Below are 9,811 nucleotides of genomic sequence, written 5' to 3'. Positions count from 1 at the left end.
TTGTTGAGTGATGGTGTACTGTTTCTCCTGCTCAACCTAGATATAACACAGATGTCATTGGAGGAAATCTACATCTGGAGAGGAGGAAAGTTGTAAACTTTGAATATATCTGTCTTTTCAGTTCCCTGTCTCACAGAATAAAAGTCCTAACTGCCAGAAGGAAATGTATAACCATAATGGCAGGCATAGTGACGTGACTTGAGTATGGATTTAAAATAAAATACCTTATATAAAACTTACATGTGTCCTGTACATTTTAAAATAAGGTGTGTGTGTGTGTAATCATGTATACCTCACCAAAACTTGAGGTAAGAGTTATTATTAAACCCAAGATCTGATGAGGAAACTGAGGCACAGACACTGTGTCTTGTCATGAGCTAGTAAATAGCCTAGGTAAGATTTTTAACTCAGGTAGTCAAGTACTAAGGAGCCCTGGTGGTGCTATAAGGTAAACAATGGGCTGTTAACAGCAAGGCCAGCAATTCAAACTCACACCTCTCTGAGAGAGCTAGAGGAAGCTATTCATTTCTGTAGGTTTACAGCCTTCAAAACACTGTTATGGGTAGAACTTACTTGATAGCAATATTTTTTAAATTTTAGTTCAGTTCTGTGAAGTTCTAATGCCTGTGCTTTTAACCTGCATAATATTTCTCCAAACTAATATCAATTGCTTTGATCCTCACCACCCTTGTTTAACATGTAATAATTGGGTGGATTTATGACCCAGGTCAGGTCAAAGTTCTCTTTCCTGATTTAATTTTACTTTCCATTTTGAGAACAGCAGAGTGGCCAAAGAGAAGGGCATTGCCACGGGGTCACTATCTGAAGTTTTGAAATTCTTGCTTCTGACTTGCTGAAGGTCTTTAAACACCACCCACGACCTCCGACTGGGTTACCCACTTTCTGAAATGCAGTCTCTTCTTGGTATCTTGGAGCAAGATTCATAGAAGACACCTGATGGCAGGCAAGGAAGAAGAGGAAGGAAGTATGTGGTGCTGGAGTCAGCAGTAATGAGGGTAAGAAGTCCAAGAAGTTTTCATCTCTGGAAGAAAAGCATAAAATATGTGAGTGTGGCTGAAATATCTTCTGGGTGAAGGAAAAGAGGGTGGAAATGGGGGAATCCAGACAAAGACCTTGGGAATTGATAAGGACCAACTAAGTGCTGTCTACTTAATCATGTGGTAAAGTGTAGGTAGAAATTGTACCAAAACCAGAGTAAACGTTTGTGTTAGAGACACCTCCTCCATTGCTTCTCTCATCCACAGGACAAAATTATGTTGACTAAGGGAAGAGTTTAGAGAGATTGGGAGCAGACCTATCTCTGCTATTAAAATGAAGAGTTTTCCCTTAGAAAATGAAAGCAACAAACACACACACACACACACACACTTACACACACATTTAATATACATACATTTTCCCTTGAATGTGAAAGACCGTCTTTAATGCTGACTGGAAAATACAATGCAGTTGTGATCCGAGAGTTCTAGGAGGCCTTTACAGAAGCACTGTCAACATGCTAGCTCTGTTTTTTTCACCTTGTGGGTCTTGTTTTCATGTAGACCTCAGTGGTGCCCAGCACCTTCCTCTATGTGATTCTGTTCCCTGCAATGGGAAAGATGGGAGATTCCCTGGAATTTTCTTGGACAAGAAACCTCCTCTCTCTGCTCCTTCTCCAGATATCCACATGGGGTTCAGGTAAAATATTTTAATATTTGTTTCTATTTTTCCTATGTGAACTCTCTGGTCCTCAAAATAGAATTATTAAATCAGTCGAAGTGGTTGATATACCCACACACCTCTTTAAAAGATGTCTGGTTGTGCTATGAGTTAGATTTTATGCTACTAATCTCAAAGTAAATGGTTCGTATTCAGCAGAATTCAGTGGGGGAATTATGAGGCTTAGCTCCTGGGAAGATTTGGAATCTTGAAAACCCTATCTATAGTGTTGAAATGAGTCAGAGTGAACTCAACGCACTGGAGGCGGCTTGAGTGCGGTTTGAATCTCTTCACAGAGGAAAAGGCAGGTAGAAAGACTGTAGAAATAAGTCACAACCCTGACTCAAACTTGAGTGTTGTGATTTCCCAGCATCCTCCTTCCCACAAGTACACACCGTTGCAGTGACACATTTATTCAATGTGGCATTACCCTGCTGATTGTAAGCTTGCAGAAATCCCGTTGGTTTGTACATCACCACTTTCTTAGGCAGAATGTGCATTGCAATACATGCTGCATGCAGGAGGCCAGTCATGCTGACACTCTTTTCACTGCGTTCCTTTTTCACAGATGCATTTGTGGTGATTGGTCCCTCTGAGCCCATTATCGCTATGCTGGGAGCAGACACCATGCTCCCCTGCCGAGTGTCTCCAGTCATGAGTGTGGAGAACATGGAGCTGCGCTGGTTTCGCTCCCAGTTCTCCGAGGCTGTGTATGTGTATCAGGATGGAAGGGAGCAGGTGGGAGAGCAACTGGTAGATTTCAAAGGGAGAACAGAGTTGGTGAAAGATTATATGACGGAGGGAAGAGCTGCTGTGAAAATCTACAGCCTCCAAGTTTCAGACAATGGCATCTATAAGTGTTTCTTTAAGAAAGGCAATGACTTCGAAGAGGCCATTTTAGAGCTGAAAGTGATAGGTAAGTCCCTTTTTGAGAATATATATCACCCCCACAAAAATATGAGTGTTGTGTGTGTAAACTGGTAGGCGGACTGTGGATAGGACAAAGATAAAGAGGCATGTACGCTTGGAGCTGATAGAGCGCTAGATAGGCATAACTAAATCAAAAGTGTTGCTATGGACTTTGAAAGCAATCATTATAGTTCCAGAATCTACCCCTACTCTCAGGCCACCGCCTCCAATAAGGACAGCAATGGGCGGAGACTCGCCTGAGTGCCTTCATGACCAAATCTCAAATGTAAATGCATTGTTTGGGAAAAGCATGATGCTAGTGCAGGGAAAATTACAACTAGAGCACTGGCCTCAGAAACCAACTCTTACGTAGCTAAGTGAAAGAGAAGTACAGAAACACACGACCCAAGTTAAATTTTGGAATGCTGAAAGGGGCTCAAGGGAGGGGCCACTGTGCACATGTGAATGAAACTGACATTCACCGAGCATGAGTGGACTATACTGTTTGTCATCCTTGTTTCTAGTTCATTTTTCATTCCAATCATTATTTGTATTTATGATTCTTGCCCCCCAAAAACAAATGAACAGAGATTACGACTGTATTTCCTACATCTGTGGAAATGGGGTAGGACTGAATCCCTCTACTGAAAGGGGTTTATACAAGACAGTCTTAATTTCAGAAACAAGTCTTAGAAGTCAGGATAGCTATTTACTCTTAAAAAGATAATGGAAATCGCTAATGTGTTGCTTTATGTATATCATCACGTCAACATCAGAATTGTGTGTATCTGCCTGCTGGATATCTATCTAACCATCATCTCTCTCTCTCTATCTATAAAACAGAACATTAGCAAGCTTATCTATGGATGAAAATTCCATGGATCTCCCACTAGATTCAGCCTGTGCGCAGTAAAAGAAAGAGACTAAAAACAAAAGGCTAGCTGCTTCAGTACTCCGGCAGCGGGGTTGGAAATGGGGGGTCAAAAAGATGACACAGAGGAGAGAGAATAGAGTGGAGGAATCAGAAATCACCTGGACTCCTTAATTAACTGACTTCACCCGGACGCTTTCACCTTTGAGTTTCCACACAGAGAACATGAAAGCTGGAACCATTACAAAGGGAGACAGGTCAATTAAACGACTCCATGAAGCATCTAGTTTAGGCTTCTGTGAACGTTTATCGTGGTAAATCTTTCAGAAGGACCTCAGTACTTCAACTTTGGCAAATTTTCCTCTTCCATTTCTTTATCTTTCTGTAATCTAATTACAGATATGCTTCGGTGGAGACTATGTATTCATTCAGCTAAGGAATAAGCACGGTTTCAAGCCCAGAGAAGTCTTCTGTAACTTGGCACAACACATACATAACTATTTCATGGGGACAGTAAAAGAAGTTCTCAACTCCCACTCAGAATTAGGATGCTTCGTCCCTCTCCCCACACTGGTGTTTCATATAATTTTAAGGATATCTGGCCTAAAACAAAAAATTCTAGGTTTCAGACAAACGGCTTTTTTCCCCAGGGCTAGGTTCTGGTCCTCACATACGCATGGTGGGTCCAGAAGAAGAAGGAATAAAAGTGACATGCACAGGGAAAGGATGGTTTCCCAAGCCTGAGGTACAATGGGAAGATGAAATTGGAACGAGGATCCATTCACAATCTGAAGATGAGACCCCAGATGATGATGGCTTGTTCCACATAGAAGCATCCCTCATTGTGAGGGACAGCTCCAAGAGAACAGTGTCCTGCTCCATGAAGAACCCTTTCTTTGGTGAAGAGCGGGTGGAAACCATTTCTATCCCAGGTTAGTGTTTCTTACTTCAGAGACAAGCAAGGAGCAAGGAGGTGTTATTTGGGATGTGAGGTAGTTGAGGTGGCCTAGGTGTACATGATGAAGAGTTTTGAGTTGATCTGTGCTCTCTGGCAGAGCCCTTCTTCCCCAGGACCAATCCTTGGAAGGCAGCATTTGTTGTGACCCTCCTGATGCTCGGGATTGTCATGGGTGCTGTAGGGGTTTTGGTCCGGGGACATCAGGAAAAAAAGAAGAGATTGTCTGAAGTTGAAAAGGAAAAGGAGGATGATTGCAAAGCCAAAGGTAAACCCTGGGAATCAGACTTGGAAGGGGATGTGAATTGATGATTTGGTGACTGTGCACAGGGCTGGTGGCTGCTGGGAAATAGGGATACATGAAAAGCTTAAGTTAGACACTCCCATCGCCATTAAGACATTGAGTCAACATCTCAGGGGAGAAATATAATTGATTCCAGTAGAGATAGATAATTTATTGATAGAAACAAAGGGTCACCGTCATTGCCGATTAAAGTAAATTTTTGGTCTAGATGTCTGCAAATACCAGTCAGAATATGTGCAAGACTATCCTGAAACCAGAACTCTTTTTTTCTTTCTATAAAATCTGTTTTATTAACTTCTCTCCTTTTTTAGAATCATTCAAGACAGAGCTAGGTAAGTTCTGCATTTTCTTTGTATTCATAGATAAGACAAATTGGAAGTCTATGCTATGTACTTAGATCTCACAAGTTTTATTGTTTTTCAGCCACAAGGAAGGAACTATATCATCATGGTGAGTTATGAAGATAATATTGTCAGCCCAACCATTCCATATTTAGATCTACCTTACCCTCTTGCTCGGAGAAGATCAGACCCAAAGGGTTTGTCATAGATTGGTGAAGTTTGGGAAATGCGTGAATTTGAACAGGAGGTAGAAAACTCATATTGTAAAGATGAGCAGAGATATAGTACTCTCGCAAACTTCATGTGTCATAAGGTGGTAATAATTTCGAATTTTGAAGGGTACGTCTTGAGAATAAAAAAAATAATTCCTCGGTTTTATTTCAGATTGGGAAAAAGCACATTTATATGGTGGTAAGTAACTCTGATATTCCTTGGAGGGCTCACTGGATTTTATAATGCTCTTGGGATTTATCTAGAGATAAATTGTACTTTGTTGAACAAGAAATCTAGCCAGGGAACAACAACTAGTTCAGAAAATATTCTGTCTGCATTTTTTTCTGATTGGATTTTTTTTTTCTTCTCAGATTGGAGAAAAGAACATTTCAACGCAGGTGAGTGGCATTGTTGTTCTTCCCCACGTAATCTCAGTACAAATGAAAGCATAGTTGTGAAAACTTACCACAGTACTTTGGGGGGGGGGAGGTTATTCCTTCCAAGATTTCCACTCACAGTCTCAGTCTCATGCTGATGATAACAGAATTCTAACTGTCTGATATCATTAATTCATTTATTCAGCATGCTTTTATTGGTAAGTGCCAATGAGGAGGCTATGGCCCACAACAACTCTGTGCACAACAGAACAACCATTTCTCTGTCAGGTTTTATCCCGCATACACTGATACAAAATTTTATTTAGCACCAAATAAAGCAGATATGATCTCTGCTTAACTTCCTAGGTAAGTAAGCATACAAACTGTGGTGAGTGGTGTGGGGGAACAAGAGGTAGCTATGGGAAACATTTTTGCATCAGTTGACATTTAAGATTCTATTCCAATCCTGTGGTGCATTACGTCATGTGAATAGCATTACTAGAACAGTACAGTCACAGGAAGACTATTGTGTAAATGGGCAGAGATGGCCTCTCTAAAAGTAGAAATATATCTTGACCATTTTAGAGTTTTCCTGAATGGTGGGTAGATTATTCATCTCTAATGCATGCCACTTTTACTCCGATTCAATCCCTGGGACCAAAAATATTTCCTAATTTTTTTGATCCTCCAAATGTTCAAACACTTTCTAATATCCTTTACATAATTTCTTAAGAAAAATTTCAATTACTGAAAAAAATTGAAAAGAGCAAATTAATGAATGTCAGTATTATTGTTGACACTGCTACTGCTATCAGTGTTACAATAATTAATGGAAAATAAAATTTACTGCATGTTTAACTCTACTCATTATCTCAGGTATTTATGTCAATAATCCTATCAAGGTATCAGTGTTATGTACATCGTCATGAGGATACACTGAGGCTAAGAGAAGCAAAATAATTTCATCAAGAGCACAGAGCTATTAAGTACAGATTGATCACCAAAATCCAGGTCTTTCTGACTCTAGCGACATTATACTATAAGAATTAAATATAAGTTTATAAGAAAATAGGGGAGAGTTAGGGTAGTGTTAGGGTTGAAAAAAAGAAAATAGGGTAACTTTTATTGTTACATAAATCCACAGAAAAGTGATACCAAAGAGACTTATGAGCAAAGGCACATTGCAGTTATAAGTCAGACAGAGCATCACTAACAATAGCAAATAGTAAATAAACAGCATTCATAGGAAGATTGAGAGACATTATTCTGAGTAGTTGATGCCAGAGTTTTTAGATGAGCTACCATCGTCCAGCTCTGTCTTTCTATGTTTTACACATAAAGTGGCTTTGAGTACCAGACAAAGGAGAGAGCACAAATTCCTTTCCCTCTCCTGTCATTTCTCTTCCTCTCATTGGCCTCCAAAAGACTCCTGATGAGGGTGGGCTACTAACCAAAAGGTCTGTCCTTCAAACCCACCAGCTGCTCTGTGGGAGAAAGATGAGGCAGGCCATTTCCCAAATGTTTACAGTATCAGAAGCCTTATGGAACACTGCCGGAATTGACTCAACCACAGTGGGATTTGTGTTATTATTTTGTTCTTTTTCTTCTTTGTTTCTCCACCTTCTCACCTTGCCCGTCTTCTTTTACTTCTTTCATTTTCTGTTTTCTTCCATTCTTCATTTCTTAGATTTCTACCTTTCCAGAGCTAGCCAAACTGTTGGTGGACTGACTTCATTTTTATTTTATTCTCTACAACTGCAGTGGCTGTTTCTTTGGATCCAGACTCAGCTCATGCAAACCTGAACATATCTGAGAACAGAAACCATGTATCTTGGAAAGATAATGTTCCTCAGGACTGTGATCACCAAGCATACCAAAGACAAGGGGAATATGAAACCATCAGCAGTGTTTTGGGTCAGGATCGCTTTGAAAATGGGAGACATTTTTGGGAGGTGGAAGTGAATAAGGGAAGAGGAAGTCTACCTGAATGTAGATGGGCTCTGGGTGTTTGCTCAGTCACAGTGAACAGACAGGGGTGGTTTGTAGAAGCATCGGAAAAGAATTTCTGGGTGGTGGCATGCATTGAAGGGGATATCAAAGCTCTCATTTCCTCTCCAGTGTCTTTGTCCCTAAGGGAGCATCCCCGCAGGATAGGAGTTTTTCTGGACTGGGATGCTGGAGATGTATCCTTTTACAACATGAGTGATGGGTCTCACATCTACTCCTTTACTGGAATCACCTTCTGTGGGACCCTCTGCCCATATTTTAGCCTTCAGGGTCTTGATACAACCATTTGCTTAGCTTCAGATCCCACTAAAGAGTGCCCTGATTGTCCCCCAAAGACCTCTCTACCTCATGTAACCAATTGTGATCAGAATCTCCCCCAAGAAGCAACATCTCTGTTACCTCAATAAGAAATAAAGGGTTGGCCTCTTTAGGCACCTTCCCTGTCTCCACTGACACTGTTTATAGGTCTATTCTGCAAGAAAGCTATTGTTAGATAAAGCACAAGGCACTGGACATGATTATCGTTCCCTCTCCATGAGGAAGAGAGAAGAAAGAAGATATGACAACTTGAACAGGCCTTGGAGAATGTCTTTATCAAAACAGAGTCTTGTTGTGGGTAGACACAAAACATTTTCAGTCATCAATCATTTCTGAACAAGTGCATGGGATTCTCTTTTGTTCATATGCCCAGTGTGTATTAAAGTAAATGTTTTAAAGCAATAAAAATTCATATATTTTTACCTTTTGTTATCAAATATGGAAAAGGGGTGGCTTGGGAAGTCAATGGTCATACTATCAAATACCTATCACCTCACATGGAAATAGAAAGAAATATTTTCTAGTTGAGTAAAAGTTAATAACGCCTCCTTGCTACTTGCTAATGCTCTAGTAGATCCTCAACTTCAAAATTGTTTTCCCAGGGTTGAGAGTGACATATGGATGAATATGAACCATTTCAGCAGAGCCCCAAGCTTTGAAGGAGTAAACATCTTAACATAGACCCTCTGGTATGTTAAGAAAAATGATTTCAGCTTTCTATGAGAGAAAATATTACGTAAAACACATGCACCTGCACATTCATAGTGTTCATGGCTTCTTGCTTTTCTTTCTGTCTGTCTTCCCTTTTCTCTCCCCTACATACTTTCTTCCTAGCCATGTTCTTTCCACTCTTGAGCATTTCCTTTGCTGTTACTATAATCAAGTCCTCAAATCAAGTGACTCATCTTCAAGTTCATGTTTTTTAAGGAAATAAAATAAAAGCTTCTCCTATTAAATAAACCTTTTATTCCTGGTAGTATTTCTGCCCAGCTTACACTTAGATTTATTTTTACACCATCAACAGATCTATAAGCCATGATTTCCTTTCAACATTCTCCTTAGCTCAGTTCACTGACTCTATCTCTTCCAACAACTGGGAACTTTAGAGTTTGAGTGTAGTCCAGATCCATGTACTTGCATTTTTCAGGCACTTTAATATGGATTATGTGTACATGTGAGAACTGGAAAAATTTGTCTTTAACTCTACTTTACACTTCTCATTTTAAAAGAGGACTGACATAGTTGATACATTGCATTAAAAGGTTACTTTAATTTTTTCCGACTTTTATTGACATATAATTCGCTTGTCATACACTTCAATGGTTTACATAAGAGCTGTGAAATCATCACCACAATCAATTTTAGAACATTTTCTTCAATTTTGTATTCTTCCCCAACTTCTTCTGCCATAATCCTAGAAAATTATTATACTGCCTACTGTTTCTATAGATTTACATATCCTGAATTTCATATAAAGGAAATCATGCCAAAACACCCCAGCAACAATAACAAAATAAGACACAGAAAAACCCCAATCCAAAAGAAAGCAGAAAAAAAATCTAGGAAAAAATTTTTAAATGCGTCAAAAGGGAAAACAAATCATAAGATGTTAAAATTGAGCCTAACTGTAGGTGCATTAATTCACTTTCCATCACACTTTCAATCAGAGCAAGGCTATCAACATCCCTTCTCTAATGTGAAGCCTTGGTCTCTCTGAGGAAAGGCAAACAGGTTGTGGTCTTTCACTGTCACCCAAAGCCTTTTGCAAACTGGCTACTTAGAATGCAAGCTCTAATG

At 39.7% G+C, this 9,811-nt stretch overlaps 1 protein-coding gene across 1 annotated transcript; it reads left to right on the top strand.

The window, feature by feature from the left end:
* The first annotated feature begins 284 nt into the window (after positions 1 to 284).
* Positions 285 to 8,103, top strand: LOC142452590 (butyrophilin subfamily 1 member A1-like). The gene is made up of 10 exons (XM_075553841.1): positions 285 to 308; positions 1,563 to 1,698; positions 2,288 to 2,635; positions 4,150 to 4,431; positions 4,555 to 4,722; positions 5,070 to 5,090; positions 5,182 to 5,208; positions 5,484 to 5,510; positions 5,684 to 5,710; positions 7,451 to 8,103. The coding sequence occupies exons 1-10, from the start codon at positions 285 to 287 to the stop codon at positions 8,101 to 8,103; spliced, it is 1,713 nt and encodes a 570-aa protein (XP_075409956.1).
* The last annotated feature ends 1,708 nt before the right edge of the window (positions 8,104 to 9,811 follow it).

This window comes from Tenrec ecaudatus, chromosome 7, assembly GCF_050624435.1.
Source record: "Tenrec ecaudatus isolate mTenEca1 chromosome 7, mTenEca1.hap1, whole genome shotgun sequence".
Taxonomy (NCBI): domain Eukaryota; kingdom Metazoa; phylum Chordata; class Mammalia; order Afrosoricida; family Tenrecidae; genus Tenrec; species Tenrec ecaudatus.
The sequence above is the reverse complement of the archived record's forward strand: the minus strand, read 5'-3'. Positions and strand labels throughout refer to the sequence as shown.

Coding starts and splice junctions, on each gene's coding strand:
- LOC142452590 (XM_075553841.1), top strand. CDS start 285: ATGTATACCTCACCAAAACTTGAG. Junction 309..1,562: donor ATACCTCACCAAAACTTGAG/GTAAGAGTTATT, acceptor GTTTTCATGTAG/ACCTCAGTGGTGCCCAGCAC. Junction 5,711..7,450: donor AAAAGAACATTTCAACGCAG/GTGAGTGGCATT, acceptor CTACAACTGCAG/TGGCTGTTTCTTTGGATCCA.